Genomic DNA, 27,218 nt, shown 5'->3' with positions numbered 1-27,218 from the left:
GAGAAAGAACTTCTCTTTTGTATCCTATGGAAAAACTGATGAATTGTCCTTTACTTGTTGAACTTAATTTCTACTTTTTGACTCGAGTCTTCGTCTTTTGTATCAACTTGATCAGACACTCACATGCCCGATTTTTTTAAAAATACCCATTTAATAAATAAAATTATTAAAAATAACCAGAATATCAAGAAATTTCTAAAAATACCCCCCCGCGGATAAAATCCGCGCCCAGGAATTTTAATTCCCCCCCGCGGATAAAATCCGCGCCCCGGAATTTTAATTCCCCCCCGCGGATAATATCCGCGCTCCGGGGTTGAAATTCCATAGAGGCGCGATCTGCCCAGCGCGGATCTTGAAGCGTCCTTCTTCCCCAACCCGCGTCCCTTCTGTCTGTGAAAACCCTTCCGCCTCTGCTCTCCCTCCGTCTCCTCCTTGGCCGAAGGTGAGCCGCTGCCTTCTTCTCCTTGCTCAGTACTCACCTCCTCTCCTCCTTGCTCACTGACCCGCCTCCTCTCTTCCTTACTGACTGACCCGAGCCTAACCCTAACCCGTCTCACTAACCCGTCTCACTAACCCGCAGCAGTGATTGAGAAGGAAGAAAGGTGGCCGAGATCTCTCTTCTCCGCGCATTTGACTTTTGCGGCCTTCCTTATAATTGAAGTTTAGGAACGGGTAAGTCTCAGAACGGCCACTTAACGGCATATCTCTATTTTGCCTCACAGTGGGCTGTGTGTATTCTTCTTCATCTTCTTCATCTTCTTCATCTTCCTCATCTACCTCATCATCCAAGTCTCCTTCCCCCCATTCATCCCCAGTTTGCAGATTCTCATCCGGTACCTCGTTCATAAATTCAAATTCTGACTCGTTTGGATCTTCATGTACTGGTGGCGGTCTGGGGTGAGGATTTGGTTCAGGTCCAGGTAAGGATGGAGAACCTACAGATATAGGTGGGATAAAAGGTGGACATTGTGGTTGGGGTTGGATAAAAGGTGGAGATTGGGGTGAATTACTGTATATTTCTGGTTCTGGTTCTAGTACTGGCATTGGTTCGGGTACGAATAGAGGAGTGTGTGGTTCATAATTTGGTTGATAATTTTCTACAGCCAAATTTTGGGATGAACATCTAGCTCCTGACTCTCTGTTAATTCGGCATGCAAAAACTTCCAACAGAGGATCACCGGACCTCACAACCTTCCTAAGCAGGCCGCTAAATGCTCCTTCATCTCGCAATGTGATTCTGAGATACTTTCCTGCTTGGAGCATACGGGCCTGTATTTCTAATTTCCAGTGATTCCTATTGTAGCCGCTCGCTTCATAAATAAGCGAATGCAACTCCTCGAATGAGAAATTTTCTTCAACCCAATACGTATTTACTGGAGGTTTGGAGTAATGTACACCATATTGATCATTTATGAATTTCCCTCCAAAATGTAATGAAATTCCAATAGACATGGCCAATGAACTACATTCATAAATGTCAAATATTTGGTCAGTTTACTAATTTCAATTGTCAACAGTATTTAGGAACAGTATATATGAACAATATTTAAACAGTGATCGAACAGTGCATATGAACAGTAATTCTACAGTGTTTGAACAGTAAATATGAACAGTAATTCTACAGTGTTTGAACAGTTCCTATGAACAGTAATTCTACAGTGTTTGAACAGTTCCTATGAACAGTAATTCTACAGTGTTTAAACAGTTCCTATGAACAGTAATTCTACAGTTCCTATGAACAGTAATCCTACAGTACTTCTACAGTTCCTATGAACAGTAATTCTACAGTATTTCTACAGTGTTTGAACAGTTCCTATGAACAGTAATTCTACAGTGTTTAAACAGTGTTTAGGAACAGTGAACAGTACATGAACAGTGAACAACACATGTGTGAATAGTGCATAACAAACAGTGCGTGAACAGTACATACGTATACGTACATTATAAAAACCGTTCATGAAAAGAAAATACACATAAATAGTAAATACGTGAACAGTGCATACCTGATTTACGCTGCCTTCTTCTCCTCTCTTTCTCTTTCTCTTTCTGAAATGTTTCTCTTTCTCCTTCTCTCTCTCTCTTTCTGAAATCTTTCTCTTTCTCCTTCTCTCTCTCTCTCTGAAGGAGAGAATTTATAAGAAAAATGGCAGCAAAAAAAAAAAAAAAAAAAAAGACCCGGAGCGCGGATATTATCCGCGGGGGGGAATTAAAATTCTGGGGCGCGGATATTATCCGCGGGGGGGAATTAAAATTCCGGGGCGCAGATAATATCCGCGGGGGGGAATTAAAATTCCGGGGCGCGGATATTATCCGCGGGGGGGTATTTTTAGAAATTTCTTGATATTCTGGTTATTTTTATTAATTTTATTTATTATTTGGATATTTTTAAAAAAATCGGCTCACATGCAGTTGTTTGCTGCTCTTTCAAAGAAAGTGCCCGTTGTCAGCATCAATAATTGTCCTTGTTGAACTTAATTTCTGCTTTTTGACTCGAGTCTTCTTCTTTTGTATCAACGTTGATCAGACACTCACATGCAGTTGTTTGCTGCTCATTCAAAGAAAGTGCCCGCTGTTAGCATCAGAGGCCTTCTTTCTTGTTACTTTTTCTTTCTAAGTCAATTTAAAAATCAAAGTCAGTCAACTGGTTAATTACTTCAAAGATAGAATTTCTCTGGGTAATAAAAATAGAATTCTGCCAGAGGTAAAGAAATATCTATTTACATATTTGGCTTACTATTATTTTTTTTCAATCTAACTGAATTGGTTGCCAATATTTGTATATTTTTCTTCGGCTGCATTAGTTCAATTGAAAGGAATGACTTAAAAATAAACCAAAATGTCAGTTGTGTGTATGTCAAAGTCGCAGCAAAAATAAAAAAATAAAAAACAAAAAAAACTGAAATACAGAATTATTTCCTATGAAATGCAAAAAGATGTATAAATTACGTGAGGATATATATAATTTGTTTCAATTTATTTTAGTCATGAAAAAGGCTCGCAAGCTTCTCTTCAATGTTAATTTTTTTTTCTCACGAGTACCGAACTAAATAAAAAAATTGTATGACAAAAATCATTAGGAAAAAAAATATATTACTTTCCAAAATCTTTTATTATTTCTATTTGTTTATTATGTGGAAGAGCGGAAGCCCCAATATTTCTGACACAACATTAAATACTAAATAGAAAAGTTACATGGCAGATCAATGATATAATATTATAGTGTAAGAATTAAAGAATGAAATGAATCATAGACTGGAAAATTATTTTTACTTTGGCTCATCTATATATATTATATGCTATTAGAAATTAGAGGAGGTTCCAATGCTCCATCATTTTCATACCTCATAATACATCATATTTTATACTTTCTTTTTCAAAATTCAATTTGTTGATCCGAACCGTTCAACATAATATTAATACTAAAATATGCATGTAGATGAAATTTTATATTTTTTTGCAATTTTTTTACTATTTTTTAAGATAGGTACAAAATCACTATTTTTGAGCCGTTCAAAAAACAATGATTTTCTATCTATCTTAAAAAATAGTAAAAAAAACTCTAAAAAAATATAAAATTTCATCCCTAATCATATTTTAGTATGGATATCACGTTGAACGGTTTGGATCGATAATTTAGACTTTAAAAATGAAGATATAGCATATGAGGTATGATGAGATATGAAAGACATGAGGCATTGGAACCCTCTAGAAATTAATACTGAGATATCTGTTTGTTAATCTAAAAAAGTGTTGCCTATTTTGTGATTGTGGCAAGACTGATTTAAAATTGTTCAATTAAAATTACCGTCAATATAACACTATCAGGAGTATTTTATGAGAATAATCACAAAAGAAACATGTATTCAATTCAACCAAGAAAACCTAACCTCCTTTTCAAAATATTTTGTAAAATGTTATTCGCTGCCAGAGAAATTGATCCATAATTGAAATAGTTATGGGTAAACATAATTGTATTGAAGTCTTGAGGGTAAACAAGAAATTGATCCATTTTCAAAATATTAATTAGCTAAAAAAAGAGGATGCACATATACCACTTAATTAGATAAAATGATGTATATCATATCCAACGGTTTTAATTTGACTCTTAAATTTTAGATTTTGAGTTATTAAAGTTTTTAAAAATAGAGGCATAATGGAGGCACAAAAAGTGGAGGCATAAAAAGTGGAGGCATTTGAACCTTCCTCCACAAAGAATAGGAATAAATTTTGCTGGCTAGCAAACAAAGATTATTTTACTATTTTATCAGTGTAATATAAAAAAAATATAATTATTGTGAAAATATGTTCTTTCCTATAATATGATGGAATATTATAGCACAAAAACATGTATTCTTTTTTTATATTCAATATAACACAATTACATGTATTTTAAGGGTCTAATTCACAAAAAAATATTTGACTACTGAAATAGTTGAATGAAACATATCTCATATTCTAAAGAAAATTTATCTCAAATCGATATATGCATGTGTAATGAAATATACACCTTCAAAATATAGATATACTAATGAATGCGCTACTTAAATACTACAAGTTATATAATTTCAAGGGCTTGGTGAAGAAGCGCATCCCTTTCAGCCGAGATTTTTATATTTACCCAAAAAAATATTTTTTATTAAAAATAACCATGGTTCGGCGAAATTTTTAAAAATACCCAACTCACGGAAAAAATTCGCGGCCCGGGATTTTTTATTCCGCCCCGTGGAAAAAATCTGCGGCCCGGGAATTTTAATAAATTTTTTTTCTTCTGGAGATTATGCTGTTCAGTTTATTTGAAATTTAGATTAGTTTGAATTGTTAAGTTGGAGATTTGTATGAATTGTCAAGTTAGAGTGCTTATGAATTCAATTTTGCACCTCTGGTTAATCTAGTAAAACATCTTAAAAAATCATACAAATTGACTGACATGCAGTTTGACATCGTAGAACAAAACTGTGAAGTTTCATATAAAATTTCAAAACAGATCGCGAGATATTATCTCTCAAAAATTGCCCAAACAGCTGAAGGAGTGCTTCTGAGCCCAAATTTGAACCTCTGGTTAACATACCAAAGCATCTTCAAAAATCATGAAAATTGACCGACATGCAGTCTTGACATCGTAGAACATGACTGTAAAGTTTCACAAAAAATCTCACAACAGATCGCGAGATATCATATCTCAAAAATTGCCCGAACTGCTGAAGGAGTGCTTCTGAGCCCAAATTTGCACCTCTGGTTAACATACCAAAGTATCTTCAAAAATTATGAAAATTGACCAACATGTAGTCTTGATATCGTAAAACACGACTGTGAAGTTTCACAAAAAATCTCAAAATAGATTGTGAGATATCATATCTCAAAAATTGCCCGAATTGTTGAAGGAGTGTTTTTGAGATCAACTTTGCACCTCTGGTTAACATACCAAAGCATCTTTAAAAATCATGAAAATGACCAACATGTAGTCTCGATATCATAAAATACGACTATAAAGTTTCACACAAAATCTCAAAACAGATCGCGAGATATCATCTCTCAAAAATTGCTCGAAAGGAGTGCTTCTGAGCCCAATTTTGCACATCTGGTTAACATACCAAAGCATCTTCCAAAATTATGAAAATTGACCAACATATAGTCTTGATATCATAGAACATGACTGTGAAGTTTCACAAAAAATCTCAAAACAGATCGCGAGATATTATATCTCAAAATTTGCCCAAACTGCTCAAGGAGTGCTTCTGAGCCCAACTTTGCACCTCTAGTTAATATAGCAAAGCATCTTCCAAAATCATGAAAATTGACCAACATGTAGTCTTGATATCATAGAACATGACTATGAAGTTTCACAAAAAATTCCAAAACAGATTGCGAGATATTATCTTTCAAAAATTGCCCAAACTGTTGAAGGAGTGCTTCTGAGCCTAACTTTGCATCTCTGGTTAACATATGTAAACATCTTCAAAAATCATGAAAATTGACCGACATACAGTCTTTTTCTATGATGTCAAGACTGCATGCCAGTCAACTTTCATGATTTTGGAAGATGCTTTGGTATATTAACCAGAGGTGCAAAGTTGGGCTCAGAAGCACTCATTCAACAGTTCGAGCAATTTTTGAGAGATGATATCTCGCGATCTGTTTTGAGATTTTATGTAAAACTTCATAGTCGTGTTTTACAATATCAAGACTGCATGTCAGTCAATTTTCATGATTTTTGAAGATGCTTTGGTATGTTAACCAGAGATGCAAAGTTGGGTTCAAAAGCACTCCTTCAGCAATTCGGGCAATTTTTGAGATATGATATCTCGCGATATATTTTGAGATTTTTTGTGAAACTTCATAGTCATGTTCTACAATGTCAAGACTGCATGTCGGTCAATTTTCATGATTTTTGAAGATGCTTTGGTATATTAACCAGAGGTGCAAAATTAGGCTCAGAAGCACTCCTTCAGCAGTTCGGTCAATATTTGAGATATAATATCTCCCGATCTGTTTTGAGATTTTGTATGAAACTTCACAGTTTTGTTCTACGATGTTAAGACTGCATGTCAGTCAATTTTCATGATTTTTGAAAATGCTTTTGTATGTTAACCAAATGTGCAAAATTGAATTCAGAAGCACTCTGACTTAACAATTCATACAAATAAAATTCATACAAACCTCCAACTTAACAATTCAAACTAACATAAATTCCAAATAAACTGAACAGCATAATCTCCAGAAAAAAAAATTATTAAAATTCCCGGGCCATGGATTTTTTCTACGGAGCGAAATAAAAAATCTCGGGCCGCGGATTTTTTCCACGGGTTGGATATTTTTAAAATTTTCGCCGAACCGTGGTTATTTTTAATAAAAAATATATATTTTTGGGTAAATATAAAAATCTCGGCCCTTTTAGCATTTAAAACTTTATTGCAACTATTTTGCCACTAAAGCTACATTATTATTATGCTGCGGATGAGTAATCAACTAAATATCAACTTCAACGCGAATAGTTGTAGAAATGCGGCCACAAACTGATCCCTGTTGCTGTAGGAGTGCAGAAACTACATGGGACCCACTAGTTCTCGCTCCTCAATTTTTAGTTTCCTATGACGGTATCGTAAAAGATCTATGTAGTGATCAACTTGTTGACCCGGTTTCTCTCTACATTTCACCCGCAGCATATTTCTTTTGTAAAGATTAAAGCACAGAAGATCTTTGCTCCAAAATCACAATGAGTAAATTCAGACAGCGTGTTGGAGGACTGGGCTCAAGAGATTATATAGCAGGTATACATAAATACAGTATTTTTATTTATAAATAACATAAAAATTAATACAGGGTAATGGATTAATTGTATAGAAAATTTGCTTAATTGCTTTAACAGAAGGAACCAAAAATACCTCATACTACAAATATATATAGATATCTAGAGAGAGAGAGAGAGAGAGAGGTAGGCTAATAAACAATCGATTATTTCTAGCCTCCCGTGCAACTAAGACATTTTCCAATTTTTAAAGTCTGAATGATCGATCCAAACCGTTAGATGTGATCTCCATATTAAAATGTGCTACGAGACCAAATTTTACATTTTTTTGGAATTTTTTTACTATTTATTAAGTCACTTTGAAAATCACTGATCCAACGGTAGCTTCTGATTTTACTGTTTGGTTAAGCCACCGTTGGATCAGCAATTTTCAAAGTGGCTTAATAAATAGTAAACAAATTCCAAAAAATGTAAAATTTGGTCTCGTAGCACATTTTAATATGGAGATCACATCTAACGGTTTGGATCGATCATTTAGACTTTAAAAATCGGAAAATGACTTGGTTGCACAGGAGGCTAGGAACAATCGATTATTTATTAGCCTACCTATATATATATATATATATAGAGAGAGAGAGAGAGAGAGAGAGAGAGATCAGTTATTTATAAATGTAGAAAATATTTGTTATAATTTGTTGTAACTTGATCCCTCATATATATATATATATATATATATATATATATATATATATATATGAGAAGGGTTTCAATGTCTCATTTTTTTCATACCTCATCATACCTCATATTTTATATTTTTATTTTCAAAGTCCAAATTGCCGATCCGAACCGTTCAACAAAAGATTTATACTAAAATATGTATGGAGATGACATTTTATAATTTTTGGAATTTTTTTGCTATTTTTTAAAATAGGTACAAAATCACTATTTTTGAACTTTTTAAAAAAACAGTGATTTTCTACCCATCTTAAAAAATAGTAAAAAAATTTCAAAAATTATAAAATTTCATCCATAACTATATTTTAGTATGGATATCATGTTGAACGGTTTGGATCGATAATTTAGACTTTAAATATGAAGAAAATGAAGATATAAAATATGAGCTATGATGAGGTATAAAAAATGAGGCATTCGAACCCTCCTCTATATATATATATATTTATATAATTGACGGCAAATGCCGTCAACAGATAGAAAAGATGGAAAAAATCATAGCCAAAACAGACAATTAGGGGCGGATCTAAATTCATTCAAAAGATGGCTAAGTAACCCCTATAATTTTAAAATTTTAGTTATGTATACTAAAATTTAATTGAAATTTTTTTTAATATTTGATATAATCCAGTTCCCCTCAAAAATTAACATTTGTCTACTTGTAGTCTAGTGGTAAGAGTTTTTATTGTTATTATGGAGAACTTGGGTTCAATTCCTACTAGCCAGTGCATTTTAATTTTTTAGTTCTGCCCAGACAATCTCATTTGATTAGCAATAATTGTTAGTCTGAAAGATATTTGAGGAGAGTACTTACCATATGTAGGATTAGATTATTTTCCTTTTCTTTTCCAATTTGATTGTTGTGATTGGCCTATAGATGTTGCCACTGTAGGATAGGCAACCTTGTTCTAAATTGTGTAATATCTTTCATGGCAGGGGTTGTTCTGCAAAAAAAATGTAGAAATGGTACAGCCAAAACTACAAACTTGAGAAATCATTATGACAGAAATGGACAATGCTATAGATAAGATGCGAAAATTTTGGAGTGCGATAACTAAAACGGGACCAAAGATTTGTTTTCCACTCAGAAGGATCGTGTTCCTTCAAAAGGTTTGTTTTAATTAATATTGCCAATTACCATACACAACACAAATATATTCGCTAAAGAAAAAAAATAGTAGAGATAAGGATAACGACAAAAAATTGGGTAATACAAAAATTGACTGTTGGCTTGCTTAATTGTTCTTTAAGAGGTTAATATTTGAAGAAAAAAAATAAGTATAGAAAAAAAAATCAATGAAAATGAATCCCCGTGAGAAAAGGAAATTCTTTCTTCGAGGTGACTCCTAAATGTTCCTTGTCGGTCAAAGGAAGACATCATCTCGAATCATCGAATAGAACGCTGCAAAAAAAAGTTGGACAAGAGCTTAATTTTGTAGCAGCAACAAACAAGTAATATAAATATGAAATGTTTATTTGTCGAAACAGGTAATTTTGCAGCTTGGTTAGTCAACAAATTCTACCAAGGCTTACGGTTACATAAAAGCAAAAAAGTTTTGTGGTCTAAAATCGAAATATTAAAATAATAATTATTATTATTATAGGAAAATTTATGAACCTGAATTTGATTTAATATTGTAGATTCCCAATTGCAATGTTAAGCAGTGAAGAACACGGACATAAGTGAAGGCAGGCTCTGTCTCTCGGAATTTTAATGGAAGTCCATCTGGCAGAACACAAAGCAATTTACAGTGTTCGATTTCCAACCTTGTAAGTGTTGAAATGCTATGTCGGCCGATATGTAGCTTTCCATGAGAGGAATAACCAATTGGCTCAGTAGATTCCACCAACTGTAGTCCATCCATTGTTATTGATTTCAGGACTTCACAATAGTAAATTTTCAGTGTAGCCAACATATCCTGATTCCCTAGTCCAGTAATCAACTCAAGGCGGTGACAACTAGAAATCTCTAATTTCTCAAGCTGGGAGGACAGCTGCTCTAGCTGTAGAACTCGGAAACCATAACAATCATGAATGACGAGGTGCTTGAGAGTGTAAAGATTGTTGAATGGAAGAGATTGAATCTTGTCACATTTATATAACAAGATTTCTTGAATTGATTGCAAGGAACATGGATCACACATCCATCCCGGCACTGTGGCAGAAGAATAACATCCTACTCCAAGTTTTTTGAGGTTAGGATGTGGCTGGAGGGATTCTAACCAAGACAAATCAGCATCATGGACACTGATTCCTGATTTGACTGATTTGAGGACATCTATTCGCAGCATTGATTTCGCAGGGTCAACCCACCACTCATAATAAGGACCACAATTTATATAAAAAGCTTCAAGTTTGCACTTATTTCTCATGTTAGCACGCTGGGCATCTTTTAAATTACTCACTCCATAAATAGAGAGATTTCCTTCGAGGTCCGTCATATCCTTTAACCAAGCTACATTTGTAACTTCCAGCTTTGCTTTCATTGTGTTTATTGATGGAAAATTAACAAGCCCATGCGGGAGATAATCCAATAAATTACCTTCTTCAATGATTAATCCCCGTAAGTTACTAAGTGAACCAATACTTTGAGGTAGATATTCAAGAAAATTGCAACCGAGAATTAAAGTCTGTAGATTGTAAAGGAGGCCAATGGATAATGGTAATGATTTAAGATATGCAGACTTAATATGAAGATAAGCTAGATGTTTCAACTCAGAAATGGAATCAGGAATTCTTGTCAAATTATCCCCTTTCAATTTCAATACTCTGAGTGCTTCAAATTTTTTGAGGTTACATATTTGAAAATCTATCAAACATACTTTATAACATTCTGACAACCTTGAATTTAAGTCCATTGCCTCGGTATTGTTCATACAATACTCGTGCTCTAAATCTCCATTGCATCCTCTCATATTGATAGAAAGGGTTCTTAAACCCATCAGATTTTGTTGGAGAACTTGATTTACATATCCAGAGAAACCACGTACATATAAATGACATGCTTCTTGCGGAACGTTTTCCTTTTGAATATCAAGTGGTTGATTGATCTCCACCGAATAATGTTCATTCTCAGAATTAAGTCGAGCAAGATCATGGATTATATCGTGCAACTTACAACATTCTTCAAATCCACTTGAAAAATCATCAACAAAGGACCTATGTTTTAACTCCTCATAATATTCAACACCAATTTCTGTGATTCTTCTTTTGCCCTTGGACTCAATGTAGCCGTGAGAGATCCATAACTCTATCAAATTCAACTTTTCTAATAAGTAATCTTTAGGGTACATTGAGCATAATAAAAAACACGGCTTAAGATGGGGAGGTAAATGATCATAACTGATCTGAAGTGCTGGGAATATATCATTTGATGGATAGGACTCCCAAAGATCATTTTCTAGAATCTCTATCCACCTTTCTTCATCTGTTTCATGCCTAAGGAGGCTTGCAATCGACTTCACGGCCAATGGTAACCCACCACACTTCCTCATAATATCCTTTCCCATATTTACCAAGTGTGGTGGCATAGTGTCACTTGTACCACGAAATGCATAATGCTGAAACAACTGCCAGCACGAATCTTCAGGCATGTTGGTTGGCCTAAAACAGGTCGTTGTTTGCATGACATCTGCAACATTTTTATTTCTAGTTGTCACGAGAATTCTAACTAGTTTTGCTTCTTTAAAAGGAACCCGGAACAACTCCCAAAGATTTTGATTCTCGTTCCACACGTCATCTAAAATAAGCAGTATTGTTTTTCCCTTCACAGAATTTGCAAGCTCCTCTTGTAATGAACTCAACTCACTCAAACCGTTCTTGGCTTTGGGGATTGATTCAATGATTGCTTTAGTGAGTCTCACAACATCAAATTCTTCAGAGACACATACCCACCCAAATAAATCAAAGCACTGGGTTACCCTCATCTCTTTGTAGACTAGTTGGGCAAGGGTGGTTTTTCCGATACCACCTTTTCCAATAATTGAAATGACCGAAAAGGGCTTTTCTTTTGCAGATAGTAAGAAATCGATGACCTCCTTTATTTCAGCATCTCTCCCAAAAATATTCGCCTCATCCACCATGTGACCCATTGGGGGTCGTAAAATTTTATTGTTGAGACATCTCACCCCGTCACTCTCCCTTAAATGAAGAGCCTCACGATCATTCGCAATTTCGTCAAATCGACTTCTTATTTTTTTAAGCCGATCAACCATGCCATCAGGAATTTGCACAATGTACTATCCAAAAAGAAATGTATATATTATATAAGTATGCCAAAATTCATAATTTGTTAACTTAAAAATGATAATTAGATTCGAAATTTATTATATTATGTGACCACTCTGATGTTAGATTGGAAAACCTGATAATATAACAAGTGACCATACATTCTGGTGGATTAATAGGGGTGAAAACGGAGCGGATTTGGAGCGGATAATGCTGATACTATATTTGCATCCGTCAGATAATGAGCGGATACGAATATGGATACAGATAATAAACATATATCAAAATTCAAAACCAATTTCGTCTTAAATAGATACGGATACGGAGCGGATAATTTACGAATACAAATTCGAATACGGATATGAAACAAATAATTGTCAGATAATTGAATTATTTAAACTTTAAGATATAAATATTAATTAACAAAATTCAAATATGAAAATGAATGAATAACTTAAGTTAGTTTATTTAAATTTTTAATTAAAATTTATGGAAATATCAAATTAAAATCAAAGATATAATTGAATGCCGGCTGGATTTAAAATGGAGACAATTATTAACAGCAATTTATATTAAAAAATATATATATATATTCAAAGCGAAGCTAGATGGCTAACTGCCTTTATAATAATATATATATATGGCAGCAACAGCTCATGACTCGCATTTAACTCGTTTCTTAATAACTCGTTCATTAATGGATCGAGCTATTAACGAGCTAGCTCATCACTAACTCAATTCAAAATTAACAAGTTTGAGCTGGGATCTAGCTCGGACCAAATATGAATTTGTGAAATGATATGAATTTATGCGAATTTAGTATGCATGAATTTATTTTGAAAACTATGTTGGTATGAATTTGGAGATTTAGTATTTTAGTACGTATGAATTTAATTACAAATTTAATTTATGGTAGTTAACTTTATATTACATTATCTAATACATTTGGACTTTTGGTCCACGAGATTTTGCGAGTTGTCTCGGCTCGCTTGTTGTCAAAACAAACGAGCCACGAGCCACTTTTTCAGCTTGAATCCAAATGTTGACTCGCTCATGACTTGGTCGTTGTTAAAATGAACGAGCTATGAGTTTGGTCTAGCTCGGACCGAGCCAACTCATTGCCAGCTCTCTATTTCTTTGAGTAGAACTAGGGTGCTCTTAAGCTCACCAATGTATTTGGTGAGCTTTACTCTAAAACCCATCAAATCAATTTCAAATGATGAATCCGAACCGTTAAAACCCGCCTACCTTACGTGTGATGCGTCTACATATGAAATTTTTAAACATTCGAATTAATTTAGTATAAAGTCAAGCGGTCAAAAAAACGTTCAAAAAATGAATGAACTAAAATTAATTTATTAACCTTCTAATTTTGACCGATTAACATTATACTAAACTAATTCAAATGTTTAAAAATTTCACATGTAAACGCATTGCACGTAAGATAGATGGGTTCCAACAGTTCGGATTCGTCATTTGAAATCGATTTGATGGGTTTTGGAGTTAAGCTCACCAAACACTTTGGTGAGCTTAAGAACACCCTAGTTCTACTCCTATTTCTCTTATCAAAGAATTATCCGTATCCGTATCCGGTCGACTCCGTTTTCACCCCTAGGTGGATACCAATCTAGCTAAAAAATAAATAAAAAATTGAAGCATCCTCTATTAAGTTTTAGTACCACACAAGAAGAATAATAACACTTGCACAAGTAAGATAATTTTTAATATCTATATGCACGAGGTACTAACCTCCATCTTCTTTCTCTTGTGAGAAGCTGAAGCTTCAGAAGCCTTTCTTGCCTCTAGTTGGACATGGGTGACCTCATACCGGTACTCGCCGAGTAAATCCTCGGCATCATAAGCGACCTTCTTCAGTTCCTTGAGCCATAGCTTTACAGAACGGTCTCTGATCTCCCTCTCCTCAGCATCGTACAGTGTGGCCTTGATCCGCTCCAGAGTTCGCATCAGCCTCTCCAGATCCTCCTCAACAGCTCAAGCACGCCCCCTTTCGGAGTTATTAGAATTAGAGGAAGAGGAAGAAGGAGCCTGCACAGAGGCTCTAATTGAGGGGAGCAAATTGGTGGCTAGAGAGAGCACAGATGTTATCAAACACCCTGCCATTTTGCTCTGTAGATTTCTTTGAAGAGGCTATTAGGAAAGAACCTTAGATCTGAGTGGTCAATGTGAGAATGTGTAGAGTTCTGAGGAAGGAGAAGTGGTGTGGAGAAGACTTTGAATGTTTATTTTTTATTTAACGAGAGTGGAAATGAATATTTTAGGTAGAGTGGGGTCACTAATTAAAACCTTTACGAAAGCTCCTTTTCCTGATAAAACATATACGTGCGTACCTTATCCAACTTCAAATTTATACTTTTGTTGATCTATCAACATCTATACAATATTTTATTGTTCTATGACTTCTATCAACATCTTCAAGGTCAATGTGGAGCTATGCCCATCGAACCAGGCTCTTCAAGTGCACCTCATTCATTTTGACTAAGATCGACAGAGTATAATTGACATTATTCAATGAAAAAAAATACTAAATGAAAACAAGAAAAACAAGAAGTAAAACAATAATTAATGTTCAAAAAATGTCCCCCCAAATTAATTTTTTTTTAGAACTGGATAATTTTTTAGTTCAAAATAATGTTAAAAAAATATGAAAAATATCCAAAATATATATATATTTTTTTATAAATTTTATTTTTTAAATATTTTGTAATACTTTTGTTTTGCTATAATGAGAATATGTTACTAATTAAGGAGTAAAAAAATTGATTTTTTTTTTAAATGTGCCATATCCGTGTCTAGACGTGCCATGCCAGTACTTAGATGTGTCGTACCCAATCTAGATGTGTTTTTGCATTAACTAAGAGTGTAAACAGATTGGATACAGACAAATAATAGCTAAATCGTATCCATAACTGTTTTTAATTAATTGCAATTGCCTTGAAAAGTCTATATATAGGAATGAATCCTTGGAGGGTACCAACTGCATCATAATAGAAACCACAGTTTGAAAAATGTCAACAACAAGACCTCTTCCTGTTCTCTGCATTCTCTTCCTATTTTTCACTAGGTCACTTGTATTGCCTAGTACCGAGGCTGCTCGAACCCTGGAAGAGAGCAAGGATCATAGTAAGTAATCTCTCTCTTTCTTAATTAAGGAAATAATTCAGACTTATAATTCAATGAAAATCGAACCAGTATCTTTTAATTTGCTCATAATTAATTAAGTGGTAAGTTGAAATTTTTAGTAATAGATAAAGTGAGGGAGAAATCTTGTGTTTCTTTCAGCATCAAAACCACAGCCTTCTTTACTTTAGACCGTGTACCAAGGAATATTGTCCTCCTGAAGCAAAGCCGTAGAAGAATGATGCCTTGTTACATGAAAGACTAAAAGCAAGAAGAATGCAACAACGTATTTGTGTGCTTGTATAAAATGAAATTTTACTGAAACTTCACTTTGACCAGAGCTCAACAGAGAAAATAACAAAATTAAGAGTACTTGACAATGGGTAGAAATTAATTGGTACCCAACGGAACCAGCAGATGAAAAGAATGATTCCCATTCATTTGGGTTGGGCTGCTTTTAGTGGGCCTTATTCGCTATATGGCACATTAATTCTTACCCAAAGTAACCATCTAAGGTTTTTACTTAGTAATAATGTCGTCTCGAACTTGACATGTTGACCCGTCTCATGTTGGAATCTAAACGGATTCACGGGCCCGCCTAAGGTTAAGATTCACTCAAGAATCTCTCCTATTTGTTGGAATTCGTATCCTCTGCATTAACTCAAAAGAGAATCTTTTGAGTTAATGCTTCTGGATCGTTAGATATGCTTTAAGATCTGCACTTACTAAATCCACACTAATATTAAAGGACTACTGAATTATAGCCTGTGGTCAGATTGACTCTATTTAAAATCAGACGGTCGAAATGTATTAACTCAAAAGATGCTCTTTTGAGTTAATGCAAACGATGCGGACTCTATTTGTTGTCTCTAATCATATTGACTTAGTTTATGTGGATACCGAAACGGATACAGTTCGAATTTTAGAAGCAAATATGGATAATTATCTATATTTGTATTTATTTTTTAATTTTCAAATACATATATAATTATCTGTATCTATATTTTTTTTTATCCGCTTGTTTTATAATCATAAATGATTAAAGAAAAATAAATTTTTGTTGGTAAATATTGATAAAAGTGTGTTTATGCTGGTCATTAAGTTTTGTTAATGAGACATGTATTTGTAATGTCATTACATGAGAAAAATAATATTTCTCTACTATAATGTTTGAATGTCCGAATTATACATCTTTCTTAAGTTATTTTTACTTTTTAATAATAAAGAACTATTGAATAACATGTTAATTTTATCATAATATCTAAATTAGATATACGAATTACATCTGTATCAGTTTAATTTCCGATGTATTCATATAAGTTTAATATCCGATCCATATATCCACATCCAAAAAATAAAAAACAAATATGAATATGATTTTACCACTATTCAATCTGACCGTATCTGATCCGGATGGACCCCCATTGTTTCTAAGAAACCACCTAAATTCATATGGAGCCTTGAATTAAAGCCAATTCAATGTATGGCATTTAATTTTTTTTTTTGTATTGGACTGGTACAAATAGGTACGTAATTTGAAATGATTGATCTTACTGCAAATTTTGAAATGGTCTAGCCTTGGTCTTAAGTGGACAGGTACAACGTGGTACAGATATAATAAGTGAATCTTCTTAATTTAAGCTTTGTCCTCACGCTCATAATAAAATATTTTTATCTAGATAATTTCGGTCTTGAGAAGTAAGGCTCGCTAGTGGATTTACTTATTAATTTCAACGGAGCCTGTTCCACAACAAGGCAACTTAAGGCTTAATCCGTTTCATTTAACTTCTTTAGTCGCTTAATTAATTCTGCCGAACACTGATTTTTTAGCGCGGATTAAAAACTTCCTTTAGCCTCTTTTTGCCTAAACCTTAATCATTTGCCCGGATTTAAGGCACATATACTCCTTTTTTTAGTTTCCTTAGTTTTCACTCATAAATTAAGACATTGGTTTTTTAGCGCTCTTTAAGCTCTTAATATTTTATTCTTAATCATTCGTTGTCAAACGACCCTAACATTTTTACATAGAATCTCGAAATTAGTATTCAAATGAACTTAATTTAATGCATGTAACGTCATGTACTTTTAGTTATGTACAATATAATTGAAAGTTTTATTTTTAAAATAATTAATTATGTAATGCCACATTAAATCTAAATACTATATTAAGGTACGATTAAAATAATTTAAATTTCTTTCTTCTTTCCTTAATCAAACCGCTTAATTAAATAAGAACACAAAATAGACAACTTGAATAGAATTTGTGTAGTCTGAAATTCATCAGAGATTAGAATACCATATAATTTCCAATTATAGGTCATCTGAATATGCAAAGCTCCAAATTAAAATAATGATTTCGGCTGCCCAAAAACTGAAAATGTCGATTCTTAGAATTGAATGATATCTCTGTAAAAATAACTACTTGAAATTAACCGCCTTTAATTGACAACCCTATAACGCCAGATAATTTGAGATGTAATCAAATTGAAAATTTTATTTTATATGAATAAAATTGATTAAAAGACAACAACAAAATCAATTAAAAATATTCTGTTCAATTATTTGTTATCGATTTCCTTTTCAAAAATTCAGTATGTTTGAAAACATTCAGTAAGAGTTCCTGTTAAATGACAGCAGTTCATATATTCTTTTCCTCAAAATAAACTAACTAGAAATTTTATAATTATAACCACCTCTCTTAACCGCTTTCAATCAAGCGTCGCTCCCATGGCAGGCTATCTATTGTTCTGGCTATATATTAAGTTGTAGTGTTTTGAGTTAAAAACGGTTGGCATCCAAGAAATCACATGTTCATTAATTGGTATTACATAAGGTCAGTTTAGTCAATTTTTTGCAAATTTAAAATGTCTGTTTTTAATTGACAGAAAGCTCCCATGCATTCAAATGTCAAAGGATTTGTCACTTGGGTTTATCGAAAATCCCATATAGGTAAAGCCCAAATGAATGATTTAACTTTGTTAATTTTGTGTTCTTATACTTGACAGTGTATAATTTTTTTTGTTTTCTTCATTGAAAATGATCTTCTTCATTGGATTTCTTCCTTAAAAAGGCTCATGTTAATATTAATTGACAATTGTAAAGCACAAAACAAAAATATTGCACTCATTTTTCCCCAAGGGAAAGATGTTGGACTCACAATGATTTTGTCACCCAATAGAAACCTAAGGTTGTACCAATATTTTCTTATAATATTTGGTGAACAAATTTTAATTTGAAATAATTTCATAATCTTTATTTGAAAGAAAGCTAGACAGACATGTCGTAAAAGATGGAAAAAAATGGTTTTATGTGGAATCAAATGTTTTTATTGGAAATTTTTTTTGAAATAATTTTATTAGAAAATGTTTTTATATGGAAACAAATGTAATTTGGTAAAGCACCAGCTATTTCAATATATAACACTAATATATATATATTTTTTATAGCTGAAGGTAAATGTCATCAACAGATATATTGATAAAAGAAGGAAAAAATCATAACCAAAACAGAATCTCATTTGATTAGCATTAATTGTTAGTCTGAAAGATATTTGAGGAGACTCCTTACCATATGTAGGATTAGATTATTTTCCTTTTCTTTTCCAATTTGATTGTTGTGATTGGCCTATATATGTTGCCACTGTAGGATAGGAAACCTTGTTCTAAATTGTGTAATATCTTTCGTGGCAGGGGTTGTTATGCAAAAATGTAGAAATGGTACAGTGAAAACTACAAACTTGAGAAGTCATCATGACTGAGATGGACAATGCTATAGATAAGATGCGAACATTTTGGAGTGCGATAACAAAACAAAAACGGGACCAAATATTTGTTTTCCACTCAAATGGATCGGCTTAGTAGGTTTTGTTCCTTCAAAATGTCCGTTTTAACTAATACTTCCAATTACCATACACAACACAAATATATTGGCTAAAGGAAAAAAAAATAGTAGAGATAAGGATAACGACAAAAAAATTGGGTATTACAAATCAATGAAAATGAATCCCCCATGAAAATTGGCCAATTACCATACACAATACAAAAAATGAATATTGACTTGCTTAAAAAAAAAAGTATAGAAAAAAAATCAATGAAAATGAATCCGCATGAGGAAAGGAAATTCTTTCTGTGTATTACAAATCATATAATAAATCAAATAGTAAATTTATTTCTATGAAGGATCTACAAGCAGGGGACTCCTAAATTTTATTGTGGGCCAAAGGAAGACATCATCGAATAGAATGCTGCAAAAAAAGTTAGACAAGAGCTTAATTTTGTAGCAGCAACAAACAAGTAATATAAATATGAAATGTTTATTTGTCGAAACAAGTAATTTTGCAGTTTGATTAGTCAACAAATCCTACCAAGGTTTATGGTTACATAAAAGAAAAAAAGTTTAGTAGTCTAAATTCTAAATATTAAAATAATAATAATTATCATAATAGGAAAATTTATGAACCTGATTTGATTTATTGTAGATCTCCAATTTCAATGTCAGTGCAACCGCAGTTAAGAACACTGACATAAGGGATGCTTTCTAACCTTGTAAGTGTTGAAATGCTTTGTCGGCCGATATGTGGCTTTTCATGAGAGGAATCACCAATTGGCTCAGTAAATTCCACCAATTGTAGTCCATCCATTGTTATTGATTTCAGGACTTCACACAAATAAATTTTCAGTGTAGCCAACATATCCAGATTCCCTAGTCCAGTAATCAACTCAAGGCAGCCACAATGAGAAATCTCCAATTTCTCAAGCTGGGAGGACAGCTGCTCTAGCTGTAGAACTCGGAAACCATAACAATTACAAACATCGAGGTGCTTGAGAGTGTGAAGATTGTTCAATGGAAGAGATTGAATCTTGTGACATCCAATTAAAAAGATTTCTTGAATTGATTGCAAGGAACATGGATCACACATCCATCCCGGCACTGTGGCAGAAGAATAAAATCCTACTCCAAGTTTTTTGAGGTTAGGATGTGGCTTTAGGGATTCTAACCAAGAAAAATTGGCACCACAAAAATTTCTTGGTTCGACTGATTCGCGGACACCTATTTGCAACATTGATTTCGCAGGGTCAACCTTATAATTAGGATCACAGTTTATATAAAAACCTTCAAGTTTGTACTTATTTCTCATGTTAGCACGCTGGGCATCTTTTAAATTACTCACTCCATAAATAGTGAGATTTCCTTCAAGGTCCGTCATATCCTTTAACCAAGCTACATTTCTAACATTCACCCATGCTTTCATTGTCTTTATTGCTGGAAAATTAACAAGCCCATGCGGGAGATAATTTATTGGTGCTTTAATAATTAATCTCCGTAAGTTACTAAGTGAACCAATACTTTCAGGTAGATAATCAAGGTTCTTGCAATCAAGAATTAAAGTCTGTAGGTTGTAAAGGAGGCCAATGGATAGTGGCAATGTTTTCAGATTGAAAGACTTAATATCAAGATAGGCTAGATGTTTCAACTCGGAAATGGAATCAGGAATTCTTGTCAAATAATCCCCTTTCAATTCCAATACCCTGAGTGCTCTAAATTTTGTCAGGTTACAATACTCGTATAAATCTCCATAGTATCCTCTCGTATTGATAGAAAGGGTTCTTAAACCCATCAGATTTTGTTGGAAAACTTGATTTACATATCCAGAGAAACCACCTACATATAAATGACATGCTTCTTGCAGAACGTTTTCCTTTTGAATATCAAGTGGTTGATTGATCTCTACCGAATAATGTTCATTCTCAGAATTAAGTCGAGCAAGATCATGGATTATATCGTGCAACTTACAACATTCTTCAGATCCACTTGAGAAATCATCAACAAAGGACCTCTGTTTTAACTCCTCATAATATTCAACACCAATATCTCTGATTCTTCTTTTGCCCTTGGACTCAATGTAGCCATGAGAGATCCATAACTCTATCAAATGCATCTTTCCTAATAAATAATCTTTTGGGTACATTGAGCACAATAAAAAAACACGGCTTAAGGTGGGCAGGTAGATGAGCATAACTGATCTGAAGTGCTGAGAATACATCATTTGATGGATAGGACTCCCAAAGATCATTTTCTAGAATCTCTATCCACCTTTCTTCATCTGTTTCATGCCTAAGGAGGCTTGCAATCGACTTCACGGCCAATGGCAACCCACCACACTTCCTCATAATATCATTTCCCATATTTACCAAGTGTGGTGGCATAGTGTCACTTGTACAACGAAATGCATAATGCTGAAACAACTACCAGCACGAATCTTCAGGCATGTTAGTTGGCCTAAAATAGGTCATTGTTTGCATGACATCTGCAACCTTTTTATTTCTAGTTGTCACGAGAATTCTAACCAGCTTTGCTTCTTTAAAAGGAACCCGGAACAACTCCCAAAGACTTTGATTCTCGTTCCACACGTCATCTAAAACAAGCAGTATTGTTTTCCCCTTCACAGAATTTGCAAGCTCCTCTTGTAATGAACTGCACTCACTCAAACCGTTCTTGGCTTCGGAATCGTTCTTGGCTTTGGGGACTGATTCAATGATTGCTTTAGTGAGTCTCACAACATCAAATTCTTCAGAGACACATACCCACCCAAATAAATCAAAGCACTGGGTTACCTTCATCTCTTTGTAGACTAGTTGGGCAATGGTGGTTTTTCCGATACCACCTTTTCCAATAATTGAAATGACCGAAAAGGGCTTTTCTTTTTCAGATAATAAGAAATCGATGACCTCGTTTATTTCAGCATCTCTCCCAAAAATGTTCGCCTCATCCACCATGTGACCCATTGGGGGTCGTAAAATTTTATTGTTCAGACGTCTCACCCCGTCACTCTCCCTTAAATGAAGAGCCTCACGATCATTCGCAATTTCGTCAAATCGACTTCTTATTTTTTTAAGCCGATCAACCATGCCATCAGGAATTTGCACAATGTACTGTTCAAAAAGAAATGTATATATTATATAAGTATGCCAAAATTCATAATTTGTTAACTTAAAAATGATAATTAGATTTGAAATTTATTATATTATGTGACCACTCTGATGTTAGATTGGAAAAGCTGATAATATAACAAGTGACCATACATTCCGGTGGATTAATAGGGGTGAAAACGGAGCGGGTTCAGAGCGGATAATGCTGATACAATATCTGCATCCGTCGGATAATGATCGGATACGAATACGGATACAGATAATAAACGGATGTCAAAATTCAAAACCAAGTCCATCTTAAACGGATATGGATACGGAGTGGATAATTTATGAATACGGATTCGAATACAGATATGAAACAAATAATTGTCGGATAATCACTACTACAGAAATGGTCATTGTACACTACACATTGTACACGTATTCGATAATTTTACCTAAAAACCATGGAGAAATTCTAATTTTTTGGAAGCCCGAAATATGTGTGGGATCTTTACACGGATGTTTACTAAAGAATCAGTGTAGAAAGCCGTGAGAGAGCTACACGGACGTTTATTAGGAAATGTACATGGATTATTATTTAAATAACATTGTAGAAAGCCTTGAGAGAGCTACACGGATATTTAATTAAAGAACCGTGAAGAAATGTCCAAATTGTACACGGATGTTTGTTTAAATAACAGTGTAGAAAGCGTGAGAGAGATACACGGACGTTTAATAAAAAATCGTGTAGAAAAGTTATTTTAGGGTTTTGGTTATTAAAGGGCGCGCCTTTTCCAGCACCAAGTTGGTTATATAAAAGGCTTTCTTCTTCCAGCCCGATTTGATCAATTCTCTCTCTCTCTCTTGCGCCAGAAGCGCCTGAAGCATTGTCACCGGTACGGGACATGGAATTAGCATTGGTGTCTCTTGCGCCAGAAGCGCCTGATGCGCTAGTAGATGCGCCAGTGGATGCGTTACTAGACCGTACGGGGCTCACCGAAGAAGAGGTTAGTCGTTTGCCTGGACAGTTGCGGACTCTCCACGCCCACTTGATCAAGGTACCCAAGGACATGACGGATGTTACCTTCAGTGTCCCCCCCGGTATGTTTCTACACAACTGCTGGGAGGTCATGCTGCCTTTCTCCGAATTCAATGACTTTCTACAGGCCGCCTCGTCAAGCGATAAATGGCTCGATGTGGGAGTCATCACCGTTTTCCTCATGTTAGTGACCAATCAATTATTTATATCATGTGTATAGCACTCAAATATATACTCTAATGTAAAATGATGATTTTTCAGGTTCCTAGTCCAAAATGTCGTGAGACCGCATCGAAAGATAAGGTGAACTTGTGTGCACTTTTGGACCCCGGCAGAATTAATGAGGTGACTTTGGATGTCTATGCGGCTGATTGTGTTGACTACTTGTGTAAAGCGATGCATCGAGCTCGTGAGGATCAAAAGAAATTTATTCTCCTACCAACCAAAGGTTACTTGTAACCCTTATTATTTGTTTATATTTTCAGTTAAAGAATTACACCATGAACCATAGCAAACACTTGTGTCACTATTACATGCTGAAATATATATGTCACTAATTTTATGCTAAAATACTACAATTCTTCTCCTCCCACAGGGGCCACTGGTGTTTGCTTGTGATTGTGCCACTTGAAAATACGATTTATATCATGGATTCAAAACGGCCCGACAAATCCATCACTCCTCACCAGTCCAAAATAATCATGCCTGTTTTAATTAAGTAAGTTATTTAAATATCACTTGGTTTGATTTTTTTTATAATTGTGGAATTGCTAATTACAGTCACTCAATTTTGTAAGGGCTTTTCTGCAATATGTTAAAGAGGGTGGAGTGCAAAGCACGGGCAAGCAAAGAAATAAAATGCATGGAAAGTGGTTGGAGGTGAGCACACTATAATTTTATAATTTCATATTTTTGGATTCAAAAATTTATTGTCATTCTGACATAGGCTGCTGAATGTAAATTTCAGTGCCCGCAACAGATTGGCGGTTGGGAATGCGGTTATTACACGATGATTTTTATGTTTCACTTTATTGAGCGCATACAATTCCAATGGCCATCATATCCGGTATGTAATTCATATGTTTTGCCTTGACTTGTCCATACAATTAATATTGATTTCCTCTAAACTTATTTTATTAGTTGCATTGTTATAATTGCAATAATTTATTTCTATAAAGTAAAACAGAGATGTAGTTGCTATATTTTTGTAACTTGCATGTTTTGAATTTTTTGTAGTATTCATCAAAGTCAAAGAGTTACTCCAAGGAGCAGTTAGATCAGTGTAGATGTATGTGGGCAGAGTTTTTTATAAAACAATTTTGTAAACGAGAATATGGATTTGTATGATCTTTGTATAATTTAGTGTACATGAATTTTGTATTAATTTTTGATATAATTTGGAAATTTCCAAAATTTAAGGGTTTTGGTATTCTTATTTTGGAAATTCTCTGTTCTGAAATTGATCTGATTTTAAATAGCTAGCAAAACTGGAGGCTAGCCAAAAAAAAGCAAAAAATGTAAAAAAAAAACAGTAGCTCAATTATACACGGACATTTAAAAAATATCCGTGTAAAATGGTTTTTCACCATTAAAAAATATTAAAAAATAAGAGAGCTACATGGATATTTAATTAAATATCCGTGTAGAAAGGTTTTTCAACATGAAAAAATAAAGAAAAAAAAATTAATACATAAAATTAAATATTAAAAAAATTAAAAAATAAGAGAGCTACACGGATATTTAAATATATATCCGTGTAGAAAGGTTTTTCCAAATTAAAAAAATATTAAAAAAAAAGAGCTACACGAAAATGTAGCTAAAAGTCTGTGTAGAAAGATTTTTCAGCATTAAAAAAAATTCAAAAAAATTAATACATAAAAAATAAGAGAGCTACACGGACATTTAGCTAAATAACCGTGTAGAAATCTAATTGTACACGGCTTTTTATGTAATAATCCGTGAACCTCGGTTATGGAGAGCGCCAGTGTCAGGATTTGTAAACGGCTGTTTATGTAATAATCCGTGTAGCTATCAATAATTGTACACGGTAAATATCCGTGTGTATATATACAAGGATTTCTACACCATGGCATCCCACGCGGCAGGAAATCCGTATAGCTCGTTTGTTTATGTCCGTGTATAATCACTTATTCTGTAGTAGTGAATTGAATTATTTAAACTTTCAGATACAAATATTAATTAACAAAATTCAAATATGAAAATGAATGAATAACTTAAGTTAGTTTATTTAAATTTGTAATTAAAATTTATGGAAATATCAAATTAAAATAAAAAATATAATTGAATGCCGGCTGGATTTAAAATGGAGACAATTATTAACAGAAATTTATATAAAAATATATATATATATATATATATTCAAAGCGAAGCTAGATGGCTAACTGCCTTTATAATAATATATATATGGCAGCAACAGCCTTTTCGTCTAAAATTAAATAAACGAGTCAAAGACTTCAAGCTAGTCAAAGCCTTGCTCGAAGTACGAGCCTCATAAAGCAGCGAAATAGATGCGCTGGCTAGGTCTGTTGTCCGGAAGCTTCAGATTTAGCTTTAGTCCCACAATCATAACGGAAAATAAATATATGGTTAATATATAAGCCTTGTCCGATTTGTAAGCGTCATGCAGTAAGATATCGGAGATAGAATGGGTTGGAAAATTTGATTCGGATACATGCAGTTATCCTATCTCTATATCTAGGTGTTGGGGTAGCAAGAAAGCTTGCTCGTTCGTTAATGGACGCAAGTCAGCTCAATTCAAATATGAATTTGCATAAGCACCTCTATCTATATCTAGGTGTTGGGGTAGCAAGAAAGCTTGCTCGTTCGGTAATGGACGCAAGTCAAGCTCAATTCAAATATGAATTTGCATAAGCACCTCTATCTATATCTAGGTGTTGGGGTAGCAAGAAAGCTTGCTCGTTCGTTAATGGACGCAAGTCAGCTCAGTTCAAATATGAATTTATGCAAATTCAGTATATGCATGAATTTATTTTGAAAACTATGTTGGTATGAATTTGGAGATTTAGTATTTTAATACGTATAAATTTAATTATAAACTTAATTTATGGTAGTTAACTTTTTATTACATTTTCTAATACATTTGAACTTTCAGTCCACGAGCTTTTGTGAGCTGGCTCGGCTCTCTTATTGTCAAAACAAACGAGCCACGAACCACTTTTTCAGTTTGAATTTGAATGTTGGCTTGTTCATGACTCGCTCGTTGTTAAAATGAGCGAGCTATGAGCTTGATCTAGCTCGGATTGATCAAGCTCATTGCTAGCCCTATCCATATCAGGATACTATTTCTCTTATCAAAGAATTATCTAGATCCTTATCCAGTCGACTCCGTTTTCACCCATAGGTGGATACCAATCTAGCTAAAAAATAAATAAATAAAAAATTGAAGCATCCTCTATTAAGTTTTAGTACCACACAAGAAGAATAATAACACTTGCACGAGTAAGATAATTTTTAATATATATATGCACGAGATACTAACCTCCATCTTCTTTCTCTTGTGAGAACCTGAAGCTTCAGAAGTCTTTCTTGCCTCTAGTTGGACATGGGTGACCTCATATCGGTACTCGCTGAGCACATCCTCGGCATCATAAGCGACCTTCTTCAGCTCCTTGAGCCATAGCTTTACAGAACGGTCTCTGATCTCCCTCTCCTCAGCATCGTACAGTGTAGCCTTGATCCGCTCCAGAGTTCGCATCAGCCTCTCCAGATCCTCCTCAAAAGCTCGAGCACGCCCCCTTTCGGAGTTATTAGAATTTGAGGAAGAGGAAGAAGGAGCCTGCACAGAGGCTCTAATTGAGGGGAGCAAATTGGTGGCTAGAGAGAGCACAGAGTTTATCAAACACCCTGCCATTTTGCTTTGTAGATTTCTTTGAAGAGGCTATTA

The 27,218-nt window shown here is 34.1% G+C and overlaps 2 protein-coding genes across 2 annotated transcripts; both read right to left on the bottom strand.

Annotated features, from left to right (window-relative positions):
• Nucleotides 1-543: 543 nt before the first annotated feature.
• Nucleotides 544-21,528, bottom strand: LOC144547789 (putative disease resistance protein At3g14460). The gene is made up of 6 exons (XM_078296481.1): nt 21,363-21,528; nt 19,943-21,268; nt 13,955-14,196; nt 9,893-12,216; nt 1,179-1,462; nt 544-794 (listed from the first exon to the last, which is right to left on the bottom strand). Exons 1-6 carry the CDS (start codon nt 21,526-21,528, stop codon nt 544-546), a joined length of 4,593 nt encoding a protein of 1,530 aa, XP_078152607.1.
• Nucleotides 21,529-21,588: 60 nt separating this feature from the next.
• On the bottom strand, nt 21,589-27,218 carry LOC144547788 (putative disease resistance protein RGA3). Its single transcript, XM_078296480.1, has 2 exons — nt 26,814-27,218; nt 21,589-22,275 (listed from the first exon to the last, which is right to left on the bottom strand). The coding sequence occupies exons 1-2, from the start codon at nt 27,183-27,185 to the stop codon at nt 21,589-21,591; spliced, it is 1,059 nt and encodes a 352-aa protein (XP_078152606.1). The 5' UTR covers nt 27,186-27,218.

This window comes from Carex rostrata, chromosome 32, assembly GCF_964058835.1.
Source record: "Carex rostrata chromosome 32, lpCarRost1.2, whole genome shotgun sequence".
In the NCBI taxonomy this organism is placed as follows: domain Eukaryota; kingdom Viridiplantae; phylum Streptophyta; class Magnoliopsida; order Poales; family Cyperaceae; genus Carex; species Carex rostrata.
This window is presented reverse-complemented; position numbering and strand designations above follow the sequence as displayed.